This window comes from Delphinapterus leucas, chromosome 9 (genome assembly GCF_059928025.1).
Source record: "Delphinapterus leucas isolate spDelLeu-1000000601 "Yukka" chromosome 9, BTC_Dleu_Yukka2, whole genome shotgun sequence".
In the NCBI taxonomy this organism is placed as follows: domain Eukaryota; kingdom Metazoa; phylum Chordata; class Mammalia; order Artiodactyla; family Monodontidae; genus Delphinapterus; species Delphinapterus leucas.
Window position 1 is genome coordinate 34,518,953 of NC_143137.1, and position 25,193 is coordinate 34,544,145.

General features: G+C 36.6%; 1 protein-coding gene across 1 annotated transcript in view; it reads right to left on the reverse strand.

Moving 5' to 3' along the window:
- Window positions 1-1,483: 1,483 nt before the first annotated feature.
- The window catches only part of MDFIC (MyoD family inhibitor domain containing), a 107,000-nt gene continuing 83,290 nt past the window's right edge, over window positions 1,484-25,193 (reverse strand). The window contains exon 5 of the mRNA XM_022582846.2: window positions 1,484-9,702. Within this exon, the coding sequence (XP_022438554.1) occupies window positions 9,455-9,702 (248 nt within the window). The 3' untranslated portion in view covers window positions 1,484-9,454. The remainder of the gene's footprint in view (window positions 9,703-25,193) is intronic.

Below are 25,193 nucleotides of genomic sequence, written 5' to 3' on the forward strand. Positions count from 1 at the left end.
TCCATTTCTCCCCTCTCTTAGCAATTATACCGTCTCTATTATAACTCTTTAATTCTATCAAATTAATCTGCATTCTCTCTCTAAACTGAGAATTCGTAAATGGACGTCTTGCTATCCCTATTCCCAGCACAGGGCCTGGAACAAACAGGTTATCAGTAAAGTCTCCTTGACTAACTGGGTGAATATTGAGGCATCAATTAAAATGTTGTCAGTTTACCAACCTGGGGGTTGAACTGGAGGACCAAGGTTGATACTGGACCTACTTTAGCTTAGAACTGTTTGACTCTGAAGGCATACAGATGTCATATTCAATTGTTTTATTACCACTGGTTACATTCACATAGAGTCCCCAGATAGGACATTTCTGGAGGGATTCATTTCCAGGCTAAGGTTTCTATTGTGGGTCTGCTTATGTCAATAATGTTGAATCGTTTTAGGTTGTAGGGAAACAGGAAAACCTCATTATCTCTAGGGATCCTAAAGCTTTATAAACTCAATAAACTTTGGACCATTCATGGTAATGATACCCTCTTTCTTTCCATCTCCCACCCTCAGCTTGTTATAGTCTCAAATATTAGCATGGAGAGGTGTGATCATTGAACCTGAAGTTGTCAAGTACGTTTCTGGAGTGTCTAGTGTAGTTCTTGCGATATTAAATTAGACTGTCCATGTTAGAGACAGACATCTAAGAGACCACCAGGATTTACGTTACTTTGATAAATCTTAGAAACACATGATAACAGTATTGGATTCAGACAACATGTGCATTTGCACACACACAAACTCACTTTTACTCATTAGTCAGAGTACTGGCAGGAAACAGATGGCTCACTCAAAGGGCTTAATTGAAGAGCATTTAATAAAAGGGACTGTTTACAGAGGAACAATCAGTTGAAAGGTAACAAAACAGGGATTTTTGAAGTTCCAGGGACCAGCAGAGGTGGGAAATATTACTTCCCCATGCCGGAGGGGGCAAGATCACGGAGCTGTAGCTATGGGACAGGGGTCACTGCACAAGATCACCTTATATGGAGGAATGGAGTTGTTAAAAATCACTGCCTGGCAGGAAGGGGGCCTAGGAGCACAGTGGGAATTAGTACCTTGACCTCTCTCTCCTCCCACCTTCTGATTTCGCATTAGTGCTTGCCATCAGCCAGAGCCAATTAGAAATCAGAAAGCAAGGGATCCTGGCACAATGCAGGCAGAGACAGAGAACAGATCTGCAGGGACCTACGGAGAATGACCAGCAAATAGTCTTATGAAGAACATCTAACGCTTGGGTCTTCCCTGGTGGCGCAGTGGTTGAGAGTCCGCCTGCCGATGCAGGGGATGCGGGTTCGTACCCCGGTTCGGGAAGATCCCACATGCCGTGGAGCAGCTGGGCCCGTAGGCCATGGCCGCTGAGCCTGCGCGTCCGGAGCCAGTGCTCCGCAACGGGCGAGGCCACAACAGTGAGAGGCCCGCATACCGCAAAAAAAAAAAAAAAAAAAAAAGAACATCTAACTCTTGACTCCTCATCCATCTAGGAAAAAACAAAAAGACTCATTGATAAGTAGGAACAGGACAGTGAAATATTGTGAGTTGATTGACTTTGGGGTCAATGTGTATAATAAGAAATAAGTAGCACATATAAGTATCTTCAGATAAGTAGCTATGATTTTCAGTCTCCCTTGGAGCCCATGCCAGGACATCCACTGAAGGTAGGAAAGATGGGAAGGTAGGAAAGATGGGAAACAAGGAACAAGGCAGATAAGAATTCAGATCCCAACTTCCTCACTCCAGTTTCAATCAGAGGCGTTGCAGCTGAATCTCTTTATTATATTAAGTTGTATATAAGATTGCTTAAAAAAATATACCTCTCTAATGGAAAGACCTGGGAATAGAAATCAGGTTTCCTACATTCTATCAGGGACTGTGTGGCTTTAGGAAGTGAACTTAAGCAGTCTGTCACAGTTTTTTCATCTGTAAAATGGAGGTAAAAATGTATATCTTGGATAAATCATGGCGTTGTGAAGATCAAATGAGAAAATGTCTATGGTTTCCTTTTGAAAAGTTAAACAGGCTCTACAAACGTCAGGCCCTATCACTTTTGGATACTATCTTATAAAGCTGGTCCCTGAGTATAAGCTTGCCAATCATCACATCCTCTCTTTTGGGCTATCTTTCCTCTACACATGGAGCACTTCACTCAACTCCAACTGAAACATCACATACAAAGAAAAGATAAGCAGTAAGAAAATCCAAATGTGTTGGCAATACCACTGCATGTTAAAAAGAAAGAACTAGACTCAGGTTGAACTCCGTTTTCGTGGTGCATAACTCCCCTTTCCATAGGTCCTATTAACTTCAAAGGGGGCTCTGTGCATGTAAATGATTATATTTATTGGATGCACCAACTCATTCCTATCCTCCGGGCACAATTAGAAATATCATAGAAAAATGAATGTAGAGACTTGGATCCATGTTTGATATTTTATGGGAAATTTCCCATAGTTACAGATATTAAAATCCTACAGATATTAAAAATCCTACAGATATTAAAAATGGTCCAGTTACAAATTTGTAGTATTTCTTCTTCTATCATCCCTAGAATTATTTTTTTCTCTGATTTTAGAATATTCTTTTTTACATTAAAGGAAAAATATTCTCTTTAGGTCCAGATAAGCTAGTGATAAAATCTGGGCTTGTTGTACAACTTGGTATTGTAATACAAATTTAGACTGCAAACCCCTCTCTCTTCCAAGGAACTATTAGCACTTCCCTGAGAGTATATCATTAATACTTACAGCAAACCTGTTCCCACTTCAAGTTCACTCTGGGAACTGCTGGTTGAGACAGTGTCTAGGAACTAAATTCCTGGGTGTCCAGTTTAATATTACATTTCACTAAACCATACTGTAATTTCAGTGTTTGTTGTAAGTTCAGGCCATTATCAATATTCTTGTTATCTAGTTGTAAACTCGGGTTTTTTTCCAGTTGATATTGCCACAGTTAGTGGAAACAGATGGTAGGTATATGGAGAACTGTACTTTTCATAATGATTTATTGTTTGTTCTTTTTAAATTTTTAAATGTCTCGTGGTTCTTGGTAGAACTGTCTCTAGAACTAATTCTTACAAACAACTTAATATCTTCACCCGGTCTTATCAGTGAATATAAGGGCCTTGCAAGTGTTACAGGCATGGCTTCTCAGCCATGCTATGTATATTATACACCCAAGAGGGCAGGTCAACTCTTTAACTGTACATTTTTTTTTGTAAGTGACAAAAAAGGAGAAAAATGGAAGAAGCCCCTCAAAGTGAATATTTAGAACTATGATGAAAGAGAAAACAGATACTATTCAATGTTGAAAACCTTCACTGGAAATGTACCCACATGTGATGGGTAGTGTGAAAGATACAAAGATTTTTTTAAAATACTATTTTATTAGCAATATGATTTACAAAAGATCATTCTAACTAGCCTTATAGAGAAACAAATAAAACCACATGCACAAAGTAATTTGGATCCACTTTAAATTATTTGTAAGAAATAAGTAAGCAAGGCAGTTTAATTTTAGTAAATATTTATAGGGCAAAACAATCCGAAGTATATATAACAATCAAATTTCTAGTGAAAATGTGTGTAAGTAGGTTTATTTTGAAAGGAGAAGTCCTACTCCCAGTGTCATAACCAATTAAATTCTCCAGGTAATGACCCCATTTGCATAGTGAGCGGAACCCACAAGTGGGAATTTTAATGGGCACACCACCTGAGTACAGTAATTGAGAGTGACACAACTTGAACTAGTTTTGTGCTTACCCCACTGAAAATTCTACTCATATTATTTTTAATGTCAAGCTACAAGTCAAATTTCAAGATGATGGATTTGTTCTTTTTTAAGCACTGAGTTTGAATAAAAGAAATGCTTTAATTCTGTTATGCATTGCATATCTTTGCTTTAACTAATCTGTAGTTCTGATTCTCACCATTGCTTCATTTTCTTCAGTGATTTGAATTTAATTTTATTCATTAATTTGTGAATAATTAGATAAAAAAATATCATGTCCTCAGCAGCCAAATTGCTTTAGGATTGCCATTTAATGTACTTTTAGCAGAATATGTATTATCGGTAAGCTGGCATAATAGTTTACTAAAACGTAATTGTGTAAATATGCCCAATTATTCTTTCTGATGATCTAACAAAATCTAAGATAATATGTATTCATGGGCATCTCCCTCCTCCTTCACCTCAACACCAATAAAACGCAGTTCCTGCAGAGCTGATCACAGGTGCCTTGTCATCTGAAGGTGTTACTTTTAAAAGATATTCTCCTTATCTCTCAGGCACTATTCATGTCCTTGAAAGAATTGTGCATTCTGATTGAGGGATCATATGACGTCCACATTAAATTATATAATAAAGGTGATCTCGAGACTCTGAGAGTCAGACACATATGATGAACTGTGCTATCTAGGTTTTGAAATGACATTTTAAAACTTCTTTTGTTTCACTCTAAGATTGCTTGAGATCCTAACTATTTGTAGGTGTTTGACACCACTCCGCCACATCTGTAATTGGCATAGCATCCAGCAGACAGGCTCTGTACATCTTTACACTGCAACCTACCAAGTTAAGAAATGTATTGGTTCAATATAAAACAGCAGGCTGTTTTTAGACATAGTTACTAGTGCACAAGCTTTAATATGGCTTGGCTTCATCCTATAATGAGATCTTTTGGTTCCCTGCTCAACGGGCTTTTATTCCTTTGCAAAAGGCTATGAACTATGTCAAGTGGATCAGCTGCTTTTGTACACCCTCTTTCTTGGCTTTGGAATGTAATTCCTTTGCTTCTACCCCTTTATGCATCAGACGGAACTTAAGAACCTTTTCAGTTTTTCAAGCTAAACTTAGAATTTGTTTGAATTTGCTTTTCACTATTTTCCTAATAATTACATTCTCCACTGAGCCTCAAAGACCTGCCTGAAAATGAACACTTAATTGCAGAGCTATACTTTGTCTTTAACACATATAGCTATACTTGATGTTGGTAATATGTCCAGGCATGGGTATCTAAAGTGATTTCTTCATGGTCACCTCACAAATAAATTCAAGAGTCTCTTTCAGCAAGGGCTGAGGTGAGGGATCAAGGGCATACACAATGGACAAACAACAGAACTGGAACTAGTGGCCGCGGTTCAGTTGGAAGGGAGGGAGCTACTCAGGTTGACATTTGGCAGCTTAGGGGCTATAGTTGTTACCCTAGTGGGAGACGTCACACTGTTGTCCCAGTCTGATAAAGAATGAGGTGGTGCAGATTTCTGCTTGCCTAGATAGAGATCCTGCTTTCCAGGTGAGGCTCAGATGTGGCTTTGCTTAGAATCCTTTTCACGTACAGATTGCCGGTTGACTTTATTAAAATTTGATCATTCGGATGATACTGATTCATAGTCCTTTAAAGTACAGGGAGCAGCCATTGTTCACTGGGAATTTTGCAGTGTGAAAACACATGGTGGATTTAGTCACCAATGACAGTTTTTGCAAAAACCACCCTCTACATTAGGGCTGCATCATAACGGTATTCCCTCTCCACAACCCCTCCCATTTTAACCAGAATCTCTAAAAGTAATCTGAAATGAGCAAGTATGTATCAGTAGCCTCACTGTTGGAACTAACAGTTTTCTCACGGGAAGTGCCAAACTTCTTCCCTAGGATGAAACATCCTGAGGGTTTTTTGGCTCCCTTGAGGGGCTTAGAGAAAATAGTCACTATAAATTTATTGGTTATAGGGGACATGGAGATGAAGTGCTAAAAAGACTGCCTTGTAGTACCTAATCCTCGATTTTAAAATATAAATAGTGTAGAATAAACCCTATCCCTGTATTAACTGCTGTTTAAAACAAAAATGGTATGATTTCCTATATTAGTATTAAAATAAGAGAAAAATGGATATTATAGTGTCTGATTAAATTTTATCTTGCTTGTCAGGTTAGATGTAATAAACCTACAGGCCTACAAATCACAAGTAATTGGAAAGGGCATAAAGGCCTTGAATAATTTGAAAAATAATCTTATTAATAAATAAACTTATTCATTAGGTGGTTGGGTAAATCTAGGCATTTAAACTGGAATTCAAGAAGGCAAGCCACAGAGACTCTGGACTCAAGTCTTATTTATATTAGGCAGTGAGTTTGACGTTTATAACATTAGAATCTAGGGCACTGATAGAGTTTGTATGGATAAAGAATGAAAAGTTATTACATAAGGTTGCCTTGGTTACTCCTTGAACTGTTCAGAGAAGCACTGACTGCTTCAGGTGAGGAAAATGGATAGAGTCGATATACTATGAAAACACAAAAATAAAATTATTATATTCCTAAGTAAAAAGACTTCTCCTAAATAAAGTGACTTTGGGGGTTAAATACTAACAGTAAAACATTTCCTGTTACTTAAAAATTGTGACACTAAAGATCCTAGTTGAAAGTACTTCTGATGATTTACTCTTGGGTGAAATTCATTAAATTTAATACCCAATTGCACAGCTATTTTGTGTTTAATTTCAGTACACATATTAAAAAAAAACCTACCACAGTTTTTATAAGTTGGGAGATAATTCCAAAGCAAATGAGTAAAAGCAATTTACTAAGAAAATGTACAAAACATGCATTTTGCTCTATTGTGAATTTTTAAAAGAAAACTATGTTTTGAAATCATTTGTCAACTATGATTTGCAGTATAAACTGATCTGAATCTTTCATAGTTCATTTATGGGCATGAGTCATGTGATTTACATAATGAGACTAGGAAATCTTTAGAGAGGGATGTAAGGAGAAAAGAAAAGCTTAAGGTTTTAAATTATAGTTGAATTCGTTTAAATATCAATATATCAATTAGATTGAAAATAGGCTAAAGAACAATAGGGAAGTCACTTTTTAAATTTCAAAATAATATATTTGGGATAATACAGATCCAGTTGAAAAATATTTAAGATTAAATTTCCACATCTAAAAAGAGACCAAATCTATAACTGTAAACTAGAGCACTTAGTCATGATGACCATATAATTCAACAAAACATTTTACATACAGAAATTCTAAAATACATATTGAAACTATTTTCACATTTGCCTACTTTTGTTTTTTTCATTTATTTTTTAAAAATCATACATGGTACTTTATGGAATGACTGCAGGATAGACAATAGAGCAAAAGTACTGTGAATATAAATATGAGAATAAAATTCTGCTATCAACTAATGCTCTCTGTTACAGAGAAACATTATTTTAAAAGTGCTAATATCATCATCGCAAATAGTAGCAGAATACACTTAAATATTAGTCAAACCATTTGGCTGAAAATTTTTGCAGGACAGAAAGTATAATATTTTAATGATTTCAGGTCATTAGGAGGTTTTATATGTCAGTATAAAGTTGATACTCTCACATCCTAATATATATGCATAAGTTAACTCTGGGTATATGTAAATACTCAGGCTCTGGTTACTATGAAATAGTAGAAAGATGTTCTTATATTTCATTTGTTACATCAAAGATGCTCTTTAGACAAGGAACAGAAAGACAGCTGTTTACTAGAACTCTATTTAAAATGGACAATTTAACAGTGTGTGTGTGTGTGTGTGTGTATGCATGCGTGTGTGCGTGTGTAAACAGTACTGAAAGGGGGATTCAAGAGTCTGCTAACTTTTTTTTCTTTTTTAAGCCTTTTAAGTAATGATATAAGTAGAAACTAAGTTTCACCTCAAAGGAAAAACCGTGGGTCTCATACCCATGCTTTAGGTTTAAAATCTTTCTTCAGAGCCTAAATTTACTAAAAGGCTTCCTAAAAGTATGCATTTGTTTTTACTATCAATTTGATATTCAACTGGAAGAATCAAAAATAACTATTCATCCAAAGGTATACTTTCAAAATTTCTACAAGGAATTACATTAAATCAAACCAAACTACAATTTGGGGACATCAAACTTAGTAGGAGAGCAGGTAGTATGAAAATTTACCCTCCCTTTCATCTGCATCACACAAAGTCTCTATGTATTAGCAACTTTGTAACTTACTAAGTCGCTAACACTTAGTAAGTCTTGTAACTCACTAATTTCTTTATACTTAAGGATATTTATAACCTGCCATAATGGTTTCATTTAATATAAAGTTGCAGTACTGAAATTCGGTCATAGTAGTGGATGTCAACATTCCTACTGAATTGGAAGGAATGGTTTGCATTTAAGATTAACTGTGTTTATAAATATTGGGGGGTTTTCGGTTTGTTTCTTAACAACCCCCCCCCCAGCAAAAGACTTAAAGCTCTCGAAAAGAAAAGCTTTTGAATAAATCAAAATGAGAATGCTGAGATTTTAATATTAAAAAATCTCCTAATTTAAGTGTAACTTTTCAAAAGTATTCCACATTCTTTAAAAAACATAGCTATTTTAATAAGGCATTGTTTTTATCAAAACTTTATCATAACATCTAAATTATGTAAAAAAATGCATATTATTAGTTAATTTTATAGTTTAAAGAAAGAAAATACATACTTAAGGTGTTTTTCTTCTAACGGCTCAAGGGCACACACAGCTCAGGCTAGTCACCTAAAACTTGGTCCTAAATCTAATTCATTCAAGCAGCAGATGAATCACTCATCCTAGGAGGCCTCCTTCAAATGCCACATTCTCCTTGAAGCCTTCTGAATATTCCAGTAGACATTAGCTTTCCTTTCTGTGTATTCCTATAGCCTTTTGAGTTTCTCTCTCTCATAATCCTCACTTCAGTATGCCCTGTGGGCTGGTTTATTCTTTACAGGTCTCTTTCCTCTTCTAAACTTTCCTATGCTCCTCTGGATTGGAGCTGAATGACATCCATCTCTGTGTTGCAGCAGGAGATTACACACAGTAGGCACTCAGCGTTTGCTGAGCGAGGGGCGAACACAGCATGGAGATGAACACTGGGTCCCCAACAACTGTGTGGGTTTGTTTCCCAAAGTTTAAAGAATACTTACTTTTAACCATTAATAAACATCACAAGTAAATTGTCTGATTTAAATAACCACCGAGAAATAATACATTTGGAGCAAGGGGCTCCTAAGAATGGTTAAAAGAAATAGAAATAAGTAAATAAAGGAGGAGACATTTTGTCTTTTTCTTTCTCCCTCCCTCTCGCCCTTCCTTCCTCCCTCCCTCTCTCCCTTCCTTCCTCCTTCCCTTCCTTTCTTTCTGTTTTGTCAAAATGTCCCTCAGTCATTGTAACCTATTAAGAAGTCTAAAAGTAGTTAAAATTTCACATATTAAACCATGTAGATTTGGTTAGAGGAAAAAAAAAAGCCTCTCAGAGATTTCCTAAAATAATGAGTTAACAGTGCAAATACTGGATTGTTTGATGAGAATCCTACCACGTGCTTTTCTTTCCCCCTTAAAAGAAAAATTTTAAAACACTCTCCAGTTTTAATGCAAACAGAAGATAAATATTTACGAAGGAAAACAAATTCCACAGCATTCCATACAGATTTCCAAACAGTCTGATGATTCACAACAGGCATCCATGATGCCACAATCCATGTCACAAGGGCAGTTACAGTCATCTCCCATTTCATCTCCGCAGCAACAGCAGCAGGCTTCAGAGGTGCAGATGCCACACGAAGCTTGTCCCAGGACAATATTGCAGAGGGTCAGGAATTCACAGAACAGGCAGGCCAGGATACAGTGGACACAGCAATCTTCATTTTCAGTTGGGAGGAGGCCACATAGTCAGAAAAAGGAGGAACACAAAATATATAAATCATCAATATACTGAATAATAAGAATTGATGAAAATAATTAAGTAATCCAGAACCTAATGACATGCAGTCCTAGTAGTCTTTTGTGGGCTGGAAGCATAAAAAGAAACAAGTTAAATTCTAGATGACCAATCTTTAGAAGTAGATACTGGATCTGGGAAAAAAAAAAAAAAAGATTGTACTTGTGTATATGTGTGTGTGCATGTGGGTTAGAGTATTACACACTGTGCGCTGGTCCTGCACTTTCCTATGCCTCTCATCCATCTTCGCTATCTACTCCTCTCTGCTAAATGACTCCATGACATTATAGTCCTTCAGAAAATAGAAATTGCTTTTCCACTTCCTGTGTGGCAAAGTACTTTACATTTCTATTATTTCCCGAGACATCTCTAGTGATGCCTCTCTAAACAATAAATTTCATGAACTGATATAAAAAAGTGAGAAATCAAATGGATTACAATCTACTAAATTTAGTACACCATGTTCTAAACTTCCTTCCTGTAGAATTTTGGGGCAAGTAAGTAAAAGGAACAACTGAAGAAAATTTCTATTTCTGGAGGACTTAAACACATGCAATAAAAATAATTTAAGACCAATGTTATAAGACATTTGTCTATTTTCAGAAATATTTGTGAATTTTTAGCAGGATTATTTCTGGGTTTGTATTTGTGTTCCTTTCCTTCTTTTTCTTTTCTTTTTTAAATTTCATACAACGCAAGCTTTAATGAGGGGATTCTGCTTCCAACGGCAGCAAAGTACAGAACAATCCCTACCCGCATCCCACTGTCACATGACTTGTGTATTTCTGTATTTGGCTTTACGATTGAGTGCCTTTGATGGAGTTTCATCAAATTGTGTATTCCATCATAAACTCCCCAACTCCTTGAACATTGCCGTTTCTCTGTAGTCTCTAACTTTGTAGAGTCTGTAACTTTGTAAAAGGGGGAAATGTGGGAAATACATACTCTACATGCCAGATGGCAAAAAGGGGAGAGAGTCAGAAAAAACTCAAAAAGGAAAACTCCAGAGTTGGCTGCAGAAATAAAGTCTAGGAGTTCTCTGGTGGCCTAGTGGTTAGGATTCCCGGCTTTCACTGCCGTGGTCCGGGTTCAATCCCTGGTCAGGGAACTGAGATCCCGTAAGACATGCGGTGTGGGGGAAAAAAAAAAAAAAGCCAAAAAACACACCAGTGTTTCCTCCCAATCTTCTCAGTGCCAAGCCCACTCTCATGTAAAATTGTCTATGGAGCAATTGGAAAAAGATCACAGAACTGTAAGACTGTGAGCTTCTCTCCATCTTCCCCTAATGTGTTCAGTAGTGCAGTAGTCCTCCTTTATTACTGGGGGATACATTCCAAGACCCCCAGTGGATGCATGAAATCACGGATAATACTGAGCTCCATATATACTATTTATTTCCCATGTATACACACCAATGATGAAGTTTAACTTATAAATTAGGCAAAGAGATTAACAATAATAACTGCTAGTAAAAGAGAACAATTATAACAATATTCTGTAATAAGATTTATGTGAATGTAGTCTCTCTTGAAATATCTTGTACAAATTTAATGCTTTTTCTATCTTAACTACAAACTTATTAGGTACTGTGGCCATAAGTTTTTACAGTTTGAGGTACGACAGCAGAATTATCACAAATTTCTTTCTCCTTCTTCACAATTTCATGGGTAGAAGAGTCATTCTTACCGTAGACTTTAGCAACCTCAGCATATAATTTTTTTTCTTTCCTTACTGAGAACTTTCACCTTTTCACTTAAAGAATTACTTTACAGCATCTCTTTGGCATATCTGAGTTGCCAGCATCACTACTCTTGTGCTTTGGAGCCATTATTATGTAAAATAAAAATTACTTGAACACAAGCACTGCAATATTGCGACAGTCGGTCTGATAACCAAGAGGGCTGCTAAGTGATGGTCAGGTGAAACATGCTGGACAAAGGGATAATTCATGTTTCGCGTGGGACGGAGTGGGAAGGCATGAGATTTCATCATGCTACTCAGGGCGACATGCAATTTAAAACTTATGAATTGTTTATTTCTAAAGTATTCCATTTAATACTTTGGTATTGCAATTGACTGTGGGAAAATGAAACCATGGAAAGCAAAACCACAGATAAGTGGGGATTATTATATCCAATCATATTAGGAGAACAGTAAAATCAACTTCATGGATCCAAGTCCACAGCCTTGGAAAGTTCTTTGCTTCTAGAGAGTCTATAGTTTCCCTCTTTCTACATTCTTTCTATAAATTTTTATCCTAATATCTTATATGTATCTGTTCAGTAGAGTTTTTCCAGGATTATGTTATCGTGATTTGTAAAATATCTGAAATGTTATAAAGAGCTAGCTTTATTATTATTATTCCTATTAAGAAACTAGCGTTTAACTGGAAAGCAACCCAGTTCTATTCAGTATGCCTTCAAACAAGTATCCATATTAACTAATTCTAAGGACACTTCTAACCTTAACTTTGTATTCTACTGTGGAATGCTTATATTTCAAGACTAAGAGGAGGAATCCACAAAAACTCACTTGATACTGAAAAACATTAAGTATAGTTATTGAGCATTAGATTCTTTATGTATTAATCATAAAATATACATTGGACTGTATGTAGTGAATCTATCAATCTTAAAGGGGAAAGAATGGCCTTCCCACCCAGCCTTAGAAATAGAGGGTAATGATACCTTTGAAGCCTCCTTTGGTCCCTTCCTAAATCATCTTCCTCTTCCCTTGCTTTTCATTGTACTTTATACAACAGTCAATGTGTAAATATCCCTACATAATCTATCAGAAAGGAAACGATACCATATAAATTCCCATAAGTAGCATTTTTCCCCAATATTATGTGTTGCAGACTCACCCTTCTTGATTCATGTAGCTAAAGTTCACTTGTTTTCTAGATGTACAGTATTCCATTGATTTAATACACTGTAATTTATTTATTCATCCTACTTAGGAATATGTTGGTCATTTCCAGTGTTTTGCTATTCCAAACATTAATGTTTGAAACAGTTTTGTGCAGGTCTCCTAGAGTACACATGCCAAATAACTAGCAGTAGAATTGTTGGGCCACAGGATACGCATATGTTTAATCAAGTTAGGTAATACCACATTTGCTTTCAAAGTGATTGCTCCAAAATGGATTCCCACCAACCAAGTATGAGAATGCTCATTGTTTCACATCTTCACCAAACTATGAAACTGGCATATTTTCATATATGCCAATTCATTGAGTGTGAAATGGCATCTCATGGTGGTTTTATTTTGCATTTACTTGTTTACTAATAAGTTTGAACATCTTATGTTTTTGGCCATTCACGTTTCACCTTTGAAACAGGTGTTCATGTATTCCCCTCACTTTTCTATTGAACTGCCTTTTTCTCTTATTGATTTGTAGAAGTTCTTGATATAGTCAAGACATCAGTCTTTTGTCAAGTATGATTGTCCTCTCTCAGTATGTGGCTTTTTGTAGTTAAAAGAGATAAGATACAGGTGAGTTATCGTTTAGACCTTGAGAGTTTGAACTGATGAAGAGAAATTCAAATCTTGTTTTTAGCTGAAGATATGGGATAATAAGGCTGAGGAAGTAAAGTGGCAGATAGCCAAGTTTGGCAAATGAGTCAGTGTAAAGGAGAGGAGGCATTAACAAGATTCAGTAGCAGAATGAAATAAAAAGTTTTAGCGTTTGATTCAAAACAAGGGAGTCCAGCCATTCCCATATACAGAAAGGGAGGGGAAAACAATAAGTAATCAGGAGGGAGGGACTGAATGTAACGTGTGAAATCAGCTGCCCTCAGGATGACGAGGAATGGGAGTGACATTCCCAACTAAACAACTCATTGGTGCTCATAGAACATATTCATTTGAGGATCAAAGTCCCTTCCAGATCTTAGACAATAATGATGGTTGTTACACAAAAATCAGAAGCCCTAAGCCAAGAATAGAATCTCTCCAAACTCCTACTTTTAGCCAACAAGATCTACAAAGTAATTGAAGTCCGTTAAACTTTGCATTTTTAGTAAACAAGGAACATGAAAAAATAAATTCTTAGCGCAAACAGATCGAACACTCGTTTTCTAGACTGTCTTCAACAACATAGTGTAATTTCTCTTTTTTTGAACTTTATTTTATTTATTTTTTATACAGCAAGTTCTTATTATCTGTTTTATACATATTAGGGTATATATGTCAATCCCAGTCTCCCAATTCATCCCACTCTCCACCCCACCCCCATCCCCCAGCTTTCCCCCCTTGGTGTCGATAGGTTTGTTCTCTACATCTGTGTCTCTATCTCTGCCTTTGCAAACCGGTTCATCTGTACCATTTTTCTAGATTCCACATGTATGCGTTAATATACGATATTTGTTTTTCTCTTTCTCACTTACTTCACTCTGTATGACAGTCTCTAGGTCCATCCACGTCTCTACAAATGACCCAACTTCATTCCTTTTTTTGGCTGAGTGATATTCCATTGTATATATGTACCACATCTTCTTTATCCATTCGCCCGTCAATGGGCATTTAGGTTGCTTCCATGACCTGGCTATTGTAAATAGTGCTGCAATGAACATTGGGGTACATGTGTCTTTTTGAATTATGGTTTTCTCTGGGTATATGCCCAGTAGTGGGATTGCTGGGTCACATAGTGTAATTTGTACAATAGATACAAGCGGTGGTTTTACAGAGAATAAGAAGCCTGGCATTAATGAAGAAAAAAGCATTTATTAATTAAGAATGTGTAATCTTGGCAGAAGAGACATTTTCATCACTCTTTCACTTTTTTTTAACTATTTAAGAAACTTGGCAATTCTGGTTTAAGCTCTTTACAAATACTAATTCATTTGATTCAAATAACATCCCTAAGAAGCAGTGATGGTATTATCCCCATTTTACCACAGACAGATTACAGAAAACTTAGGAAATCTTCTCAAAGTCACAGAGTCAGGAAGTAGTAGGCAGGGTCAGAACCCACACAACCTGCCTGTGTAATCCATGGTCTAATCCAGCGTGTTATGCTACCAATACAGGGATGGGTCACTTCTAACAGCTCATCTTCCTGGAGGGAAGAAGATCGGTTATAAATCCAACTGATTTCTGCTGATTTGTCTTGCTGATCTGTTTTCAGCCCCGACTCACATTTCCTTTCTAAAGATGATTCTGAATTTTAGTTTTAATGAAGACTTGATAGTAAGTATTATCCTTCAACACGTTAAGAGCAAAGTTGATGAGTTGGAGAACTCGTAAACTTCCAGTTACATTGTTGAAACAGACATAAGACGTAGGCAGCCAAGAGAGAGACGATGTGTCAATCAAAAGAAATCTAAATTTAAAACTTAAAAATTAAGGTTCATATTTATATGAACAGAAGCACTGTAGAGATTATATAGGAACTCTACTGGTAAAATATACGGTTATGACAGAGTTCTCAAAAGAATAAGCCCTTTATGTAAATACTAAAACTTACAAAAATAGTCATCCTCTTAAAACATAGGTCCTACATAATTTACTAGACAAGCACTTTGGGCTGCTCTGAAAAATCAAATCTATGAATAGGGCACGTAAAGAAGCCACAGACCAAAATTCATTTTAGAGATTAAAGTGATATTAAGCAAGGTGCATTTACAGAAACATCTACCAGAAACACATTCATTTTCTGTAGTTTATAAGTAGAGGAATACTTAAGACATGACAACAAAAAAAGAAACCAAAAAATGAATCCCTAAATTCTGTCAAATCAATTTAATAATCTGGTTTGTATTCCTTTCCAAAAGCATTTTTCTTTTCAGTTGTGTTCTAGAAAGAGTAGTTTGATTGTGATTGGGGTAACGAAAAGGTTAAAATAAACTAAGAAGAAACAGCTGTTATAGTTTCTGTCACTGCCACCCCTCCCACCCCCAGGGGGATGGAGAATCATAAAAGGCATTATGTTGTTGGTTTTATTTGAAGCAAAGAGAGGATCATAAGAATTAACAAACTAAGAAGACCTAAATGGAGAAACAAACTTTAAAAGAGACGAGTCCTCTGCACCCATGTAGTTCACTGTCAGAAATAATTGTTTTTCCTGCTGTTCTTGTGGTTTTTCGTTTTCATGGTTTTATTCGGTCATATTTGCAGTTTTTTGCCAAAAGTGTTTAACCTTTGAGAAGCCAACTAGGTTCTGGGAAGAATGCCTGTTCCAAACTAGGCCCAAAAGAATTGCACAATTCAGTGTATTACTGAGAGGAGAACTCAGCACAAGACTGACAGCTACTGTAAATTTAGGAAAACAGAGAAACATACCAGCAGCCAAGGAGCTAAAAAGAAAGCATAAAAGGAAATCTTTAGCACAACATTTGACTCTTAAAAAAAACTGTTATGAATTACTTGCAGACACAAACCCAAACAAAATCTCTGAGTCCTCTGAAAGGTCATCAATGTTAAATCCATGCAGCTGGCATATCTGGCAAGTGTCTAGCTTCCCAACACCCTGAAGGTAACAACTGAAACTTACTTAAACAGCATCTTTGATGACTGGTGAAAATATCTGTGACTGATCTGAGGGCCTTTGTTCTCTTGAAATGAGATTGAAGACTTATTTTTATAAGAATACACGAATTTAATAATAAAATCCCAAATTGTTTTACCCAATCATAGGTGGCTCAAAATACTAGGCAAATGTGAGGAAAGCAGTTATAGTGAAAGGAACCCTAAGAACCATCAGAAAACTCTTTGCACAGGAAACTCAGCTGTATTCTAAATAAGTCTATTTCTTTTAGTTTCCTTCTTTTAAGATGTGGTATGACAGGTGCTTTGAGTCTCTTGAAACAAAGACACTGTACAGCAGAGTACAGGGAAGGGCAAAGAACAGTGAATTCTGAGAATAACCCACAACCCATTTTTAAGCGAAGGTAGATTTGTATGCGTCTTATCTTGACTGATCTCTAATAACATTTCCTATGACTGAAAATGCTTGAAAATACTTTCTTAATCAGGTCCCCATCATGCAGACTATGTACTAAGAGACGGGTTCATTATTTTTTTCAACAGGTCAACAGTATGCCAAAGAGCAAATGCAGGTTAAAGCATGAACAGTCAGTTATGTGTAATTAGTAATTTGGGAAATTGTATTGCGATCAAACCTGACTCTAGCTTTATAATCAAAGCCACAGAGAACCCACAGGTGTCCCCATGTCTTTAGCTGCTAAGGCTCACATCCGCCCTGGGAGGGCACAGGGGGACTCACCATGCAGAGCAAGAGGCATTCCTCTTCCCAGATATTGCTTTGCTGCAACTGTTTCTCAATACAAAATCAAAAAGCGGGCTAAAAGTGGGTTTTGGTCATCCTGAACTGCAGCCAGGATGGCTAAGTCAGTATCTGGCCTCCGTGAAAAGCCAGCTGTGAGGGACGAGACACAGACATCTCCAGGGAGTTCTGCTCCTCAAGTGATCACAGGGGCAGGAAATATTTACTAAGACGGCATGGTAGCTTAGCTCCAAGTGGCTGCATGTCTCCAAGCCAGAGGACGCACAGCATTCTGGCCTACAGCCCTAGAATGACCTGCTGCTTGCATAAATTGGCCTGAAGTATGCCTCCCACACAGAGCCCTCTGGCACACTGCTGTCCCCTCGAGGCCATGCATCTTAGCCAAAACACAGTCAACATTTTCCTAGTAGGGAAGAAAGTGAGATAGGTCAGGAGGTAAAAGAAAGAGAGGAGCTACATTTTCCACTGCAGCACAAAGAGGACCACACTTACAGAAACTGAACAATAACCTTTACTATTATCTTTCCTCTCAATAAACTCAAAAGAACTATAGAAAAAAACAGTACCTTTCTCCCACACCCCACAGAAGGACTCCTCAATCATACACCTAACACGTGTCCAAATCCTAGAATCCATCCTCCTCCTGTGGGAAGTGCATTCATATTTTAAATTACAGTAAGTGGATAGCACAGATTTTTTTTGATTCTCTTATTTGTTTACCCTGCTGCCTCCTCTGTTGCTGATTCATTAAATATTCCAAACTCTCAAGAGAGATTTGATCCAGTAATTGTTGGTCGTGACTTAACTATAGCACTGATTCAAGTATTCCTTTCTAAAGAGTCACACTTTATAAAGTCTAGGAAGATAACATATATATCAGGTCACCTTTTGTTTCCCAGGAGCTTAACACAGAAATCTGCCAGGGAGTAAACACTCAGTTAGTAGAGGTGTTTATTTAAAACACTTAAAATGCAAAGTTAGTATGTGGACAGAGAGGCAGGGAAAGAAGAGTGAAAAAATAGCAATGGTGCAAGTATTATGCTTATGAGTTTACTGAATCTCTACAGTACTTTAAGATCACACATTTGATAGCTCGTAATAACAGTACTGTCCTCATAGGGTTAAGGTAAGGATTAAAAGAGACAATGTATATAAAGTACTCAGTAAAGAATTCATGTACATACTTATTAATATTACTGTGATAGCAACAAAGATAATGGCAAAATATTGATTCTAGAGAGGGTACAACTCTCTACCTTTCGATGTTTCATTCGCCCTGATTACCACAACAAAATAGGGCCATTCAATTTTAACCTAAGGAGGTTTATAAAAGGCTGTTCATAGTTCAAATACTTAAAAAGAGAGAATCAAGAAGGTAGTTCTAAGAGACAGAATCTGCAGAAGAGTGGAGCAGAAATCTGCCCAGAAAGATTTAGTCAATCTTATGTTTGGCTATGACAGGAGATTTAAAAATAATAATCATTTTCCATATTTAAACTATTATCCATTTATTTTCTCAGGAAGCTAGAAAGCAAAAACAGGAAAACCATACTTGAACCTACTCAATGGTAATTTTATTAAGTTGGCCAGTTGAAATATCTCTAATCCAAAAAGTTTAATTAATAGGAAGGTTGAATATAACTTTTGGATAACAAAATCTACTTTAGATCTTAAAAGCATTTTCCTAGAAAGAGGCACTGTATAAACAGTCTGCTAAAGTTGGTCACAATATCATCTATGGTTAGGACAAAAAATAAGTAAATCCTCTAGGTTTAAGGAAAATATATATTTGTATAAAAATGATGTAAGAAATCTCTCCCAAAAGCTTAACTTAATATTTTCCTGTTTTCACTTTTGCAACTGTGTTTATTTAACAATTCACGTTTCAATTTCATTTCTGATTCGTGCTTGTTTAAATATTGTGCAAGGTATATTATGAGAAAAATCAGCCTTTTTTTTTTTTTTTTTAAAGCCATGTAGTACTGCAGTTGGGTGATCATGTAAAAGGTGATGATAGTAAAATAATACCTTTGCCATACGGGATGCTATTTATTCATTTTTATTGAGCTATAGTTGACATACAACATATTGGTTTCAGGTGTACAATGTAGTGATTCCATATATGTATATAATGCAAAATGGTCACAATATGTCTCAGTAACATCCGTCACTGCACGTGGTTACAACTCTTTTTTTCTTGTGATGAAAACTTTAAAGATCTAATGTCTATCAGAGAAACTTTCAAATATGTAATGCAGTATTACTAACTATAGTCAATCCATATGACTTATTTATTTTATAACTGGAAATTTGTAGCTTTTGACCCCCTGCAACCATTTTGCCCACCCCCACCCCTAGCCTCCAGCCACCAGCAACCTGGTCCTTGTATCTATATAGCTCCTAGCTGCTGTTTGTAAGAGGCCACATATAAGATCATAATGATATTTGTCTTTGAGTTATTTCGCTTAGCATAATGCTCTGAAGGTCCATCCATGTTGTCGCAAATGGCAAGGTTTCCTTCTTTTTAATGGCTGAATAATATTCCACGGTATAAATTTCCACATTTTCTTTAACCATTCATTGATTGATGGACACTTAGATTGTTTCCACATCTTGGCTATTGTAAATAATGCTGCAATGAACACTGGGTTGCATATGCCTTTTCGACTTAGTGTTTTTATTTCCTTCAGATAATGCCCAGAAGTGGAATTGCTGGATCACGTGGTAGTTCCTTTTTTTTTTTTTTTAATATTACTTATCTTTTTTTTTTTTTTTAATTTATTTTTGGCTGCCTTGGGTCTTCATTGCTGTGCACGGGCTTTCTCTAGTTGCGATGAGCGGGTGCTACCCTTTGTTGCCGTGGGCTTCTCAGGGCTTCCCATTGCAGTGGCTTCTCTTGTTGTGGAGCATGGGCTCTAGGTGCATGGGCTTCAGTAGTTGTGGCACGTGGGCTCAGTAGTTGTGGCACACGGGCTTAGATGCTCCACGGCATGTGGGATCTTCCCAGACCAGGGCTCGAACCCGTGTCCCCGGCATTGGCAGGTGGATTCTTAACCACTGCGCCACCAGGGAAGCCCACACATGGTGGTTCTATTTTAATTTTTTAAGAAACCTCCATACTGTTTTCCATAGTGACTACCAATTTACATTCCCATCAACAGTGCACAAGTTTTCCCTTTTCTCCACGATCTCACCAACACTTCTTCTTTCTTTTTGGCTGTGTTGGGTCTTCATTGCTGCATGTGGGCTTTTCTCTAGTTGCAGAGAGCGGGGGCTACTCTTCACTGTGGTGCACGGGCTTCTCATTGCGGTGGCTTCTCTTGCTGCGGAGCACAGGCTCTACGCGCATGGGCTTCAGTAGTTGTGGCTTGCGGGCTTAGTTGCTCTGTGGCATGTGGGATCCTCCTGGACCAGGGATCAAACCCATGTCCCCTGCATTGGCAGGTGGACTCCCAACCACTGAGCCACCAGGGAAGTCCCAACACTTCTTATTTCTTGTCTTTTTGACAACAGCCATTCTAACAGGTGTGAGGTGATATCTCATTGTGGTTTTTTGAATCATATTGTTTGTTTCTTTGCTATTGAGCTATATGAATTCTTTATATATTTTGGATATTAATCCCAATTTGCATATACTTTCTCCCATTTAGTAGGCTGCCTTTTCATTTTGTCGATGGTTTCCTTTGCTTCGAATAAGCTTTTTAGTCTGAAGTAGTCTCACTTGTTTATTTTTGCTTTAAAGGCAATGCCTTCGATTTTTGGATCAAATCTAAAAAATCATCACCAAGACCTATGTCAAGGATCTTACTACCTATGTTTCCTGCTAGGAGTTTTATAGTTTCAGGTCTTACAGTCAAGTCTTCAATCTATACTAATTTTTGTGTATGGTGTAAGATAGTGGTCCAGTCTCATTCTTTTGAATGTGGCTATCCAGTTTTCCCAGCATCATTTATAAAGTGTCTGTCCTTTCCCCATTGTATATTCTTGGCTCCTTTGCATAAATTAATTGACCAATATCCGTGGGCTTATTTCTGAGCTCTCTATTTTGTTCCATTGGTCAATGTGTCTGTTTGTTATGCCAATACCATACTGCTTTGATTACTACAGTTTTGTAATAGTCAAAATCAGAGCACATAATTTCTGAAGTTTTGTTCCTTTCTCAAGATTGCTTTGACTATTCTGGGTCTTTTGTAGTTCCATACAAATTTTAGGATTGTTTGTTCTATTTCTGTGAAAAATGCCATTGGAATTTTGATAGGGATTGCATTGAATCTGTATATTGCTTTCGAGGGTATGGACGTTTTAATAATATTAATTCTTCCAATCCGTGAGCACAAGTATTCTCCCATTTATTTATTTTCTTCAATTTCTTTCAACAATGTCTTATAGTGTTCAGCGTAGAGGTCTTTCATCTCCTTGGTTAAATTTATTCCTGGGTATTTTATTCATTTTGATGCAGTTATAAATGGGATTATTTTCTTAAGTTTGATAGTTTATTATTAGTGTATAGAAATGGAACAGATTTTTTTATACTAATATTGGATACGGCAACTTTACTGACTTCATTGATTAGATCTAACAGTTTTCGGAAGTGTCTTTACACGGTTTTCTACAAGATCATGTCATCTGCAAACAGAGACAGTTTTACTTCTTCTTTTTAAATTGGATGTCTACTTCTTTTTCTTGCCTAATTGCTCTGTCTAGGGCTTCCAGTACTATGCTGAATAAAAGTGGTGAGAACAGGCATCCTTGTTTTGTTCCTGATCCTAGAAGAAAATCTTTCAGCTTTTACTGTTGAGTATGTTAGCTGTGCGCATGTCATATATGGCCTTTATTATGTTGAGGTATGCTCCCTCTCTGCCCACTTTGAGGGTTTTTATCACAAATGGATGTTGCATTTTGTAAAATGCTTTTTCTACATCTGTTGAAATGATCATGATTTTTATCCTCCATTTTGTTAATGTGGTGTATCACACTGACTGATTTGTGGATGTTGAACCATACTTGCATCCCTGGAATAAACCCCAGTTGATCATGGTGTAAGATACTTTTAATGTATTGTTGAATTCAGTTAGCTGATATTTTGTTAAGGATTTTTGCATCTCTGTTCATCAAGGATATTGTCCAGTAATTTCTTTTCTTGTGGTGTCTTTGTTTATTTTTGGTATCAGAATAATGCTGGCCTCACAAAAATTTGCAAGTTTTCCCTCCTCTTCTCGTTTTTGGAAGAGTTTCAGAAGGATTGGTATTAATTCTTCTTTAAAGGTTTGGCAGAATTCACCAATAAAGCTATCTGGTCCTGACTTTTGTTTATTAGAAGGTTTTGGGTTTTTTCGGGGTTTTTTTGTTTTGTTTTTTATTACTGATTCGATCTCCTTCTTAAAAATGGGTGTTTTTGGATTTCTATTTCTTCCTGATTCAATCTTAGTAGGTTGCGTATTTCTAGAAATGTATCCATTTCTTTTAAGTTGTCCAATTTGTTGGTGTATAATTGCTCATAGTAGTAGTCTCTTATGTTCCCTTGTATTTCTATGGTATCAGTTATAATGTCTCCTCTTTCATTTCTGATTTTATTTGAGTCACCTCTCTTTTTCTTGGTGAGTCTAGCTAAAGGTTTAGCTAAAGGTCTATCAATTTTGTTTATCTATTTCACTTATTTCCACTCTGATTTTTGTTATTTCCTTCCTTCTACTAACTTAGGGCTTTGTTTGTTTTTCTTTTTCTAGTTCCTTGAGGTAGGCATTTGTTACTGTAAATTTTCCACATAGAACTGCTTTTGCTTTGTCCCATAAGTTTTGATATGTTGTATTTCCATTTCATTTGTCTCAAGGTATTTTATTTCTCTTTTGACTTCTTCTTTGACCCACTGGTATTTGATAGCATGTTGTCTAATCACTGCTCATTTGTGAATATTCCAGTTTTATATATACATGTATATAGTTGATTTACAATGTTGTGTTAATTTCTTGTGTACAGCAAAGTGACTCAGTTATGCAAATGACATTTTTTCATGCTTTTCATTATGGTTTGTCACAGGATATTGAATATAGTTCCCCGTGCTCTACAGCGGGACCTTGTTGTGTATCCAACCTATATGTAATAGTTTGCCTCTGCTAACCCCAAACTCCCATTCCTTCCCTCTCCTAACCCCCCCACCCCCACCCCTTGGCAACCACAAGTCTGTTCTCTATGTCTGTGAGTCTGTTTTTGTTTCATAGATACATGTGGAATCAAGAGTATGACACAAATCAACATAAGTTATATCATATAGTATCTGTCTTCCTCTTTCTGACTTACTTCACTTAGTATGATAACCTCTAGGTCCGTCCATGTTGCTGCAAATGGCATTATTTCATTCCTCTTTTATGGCTGAGTAGTATTCCATTGTATATATGCACCGCATCTTCTTTATTCATTCATCTGTTGATAGACATTTAGGTTGTTTCCATGTCTTGGCTATTGTAAATAGTGCTGCTGTGAACATAGGGGTGCATGTATCTTTTTGAACTATAGTTTTGTCTGGGTATATGCCCAGGAGTGAGACTGCTGGATCATATGGCAACTCTAATTTTAGTTTTTTGAGGAACCTCTATACTGTTTTCCATAGTGGCTGCACCAATTTACATTCCCACCAACAGTATAGGAGGGTTCCCTTTTCTCCACACCCTCTCCAGCATTTGTTATTTGTAGACATTTTAATGATGGCCATTCTGACTGGTGTGGGGTGGTACCTCATTGTAGTTTTGATTTGCATTTCTCTAATAATTAGTGATGCTGAGCATCTTTTCATGCATCTATTGGCCGTCTGTATGTCTTCTTTGGAGAAATGTCTATTTAGGTCTTCTGCCCATTTTTTGGTTTAGGTTTTTTTTTTTGTTATTGTTGAGTTGCATGAGCTGTTTGTATATTTTCGAAATTAAGCCCTTGTTGCTTGCATTGTTTGCAAATATTTTCTCCCATTCTGTAGGCTGTCTTTCTGTTTTGTTTATGGTATCCTTTGATGTGCAAAAGCTTGTAAGTTTGTTTAGGTCTCATTTGTTTATTTCTGTTTTTATTTCTATTGCCTTGAGAGGCTGACCTAAGAAAACACTGGTATGATTTACCTCAAAGAATGTTTTGCCTATGATCTCTTCCAGGAGTTTTATGGTGTCATGTCTTATGTTTAAGTCTTTAAGCCATTTTGAGTTTATTTTTGTGCATGATGTGAGGGTGTGTTCTAACTTCATTGATTTACATGCAGCTGTCCAACTTTCCCAGCACCACTTGCTGAAGAGACTGTCTTTTTCCCATTTTATATTCTTGCCTCCTCTGTTGAAGATTAATTGACCATAGGTGTATGGGTTTATTTCTGGGCTCTCTATTCCGTTCAGTTGATCTGTATGTCTGTTTTTGTGCCAGTGTCACACTGTTTTGATTACTGTAGCTTTGTAGTATTGTCTGAAGTCTGGGTGGGTTATGCCTCCTCCTTTGTTCTTTTTCCTCAGGATTGCTTTGGCAATTCTGGGTCTTTTATGGTTCCATATACATTTTAGGATTATTCTAGTTCTGTGAAAAATGTCATGAGTAATTTGACAGGGATCCCATTAAGTCTGTAGATTACTCTGGGTAGTAGTGCCAATTTAACAATATTAATTCTGTGAGTCTGTTTCTGTTTTATAAAGAAGTACATTTGTATCCATTTTTTTAGATTCCATATATAAGTGATATCATATGATATTTGTCTTTCTCTGTCTGATTTACTTCACTTAGTATGATAATCTCTAGGTCTAATCCATGTTGCTGCAAATGTCATTAAGTCATTCTTTTTTATGGCTGATTGCAGGATCATATGGTAGATCTATTTTTAGTTTTTTAAGGAGCCTCCATACTGTTCTTGGATGGAGTGTTTTGAATATATCTGTTAAGTTCATCATGTTGTTTAAGGCCAATGTTTTCATACTGATTTTCTCTCTGGATGAATATCAAAGTCCCCTACCATTATTGTACTGCTATTTCTCCCTTTAGATCTGCTAATATTTGCTTTATATATTTAGGTGCTCCAATGTTGGGTGCATAAATATATACAAATGTCATATCCTCTTGTTGGGTTGACTACTTAGTGTAGTTAAAGTTATTTTTACTACTTTTGTCTTTTAACCTCGTAATTGCTTTATAAGTGATTAATC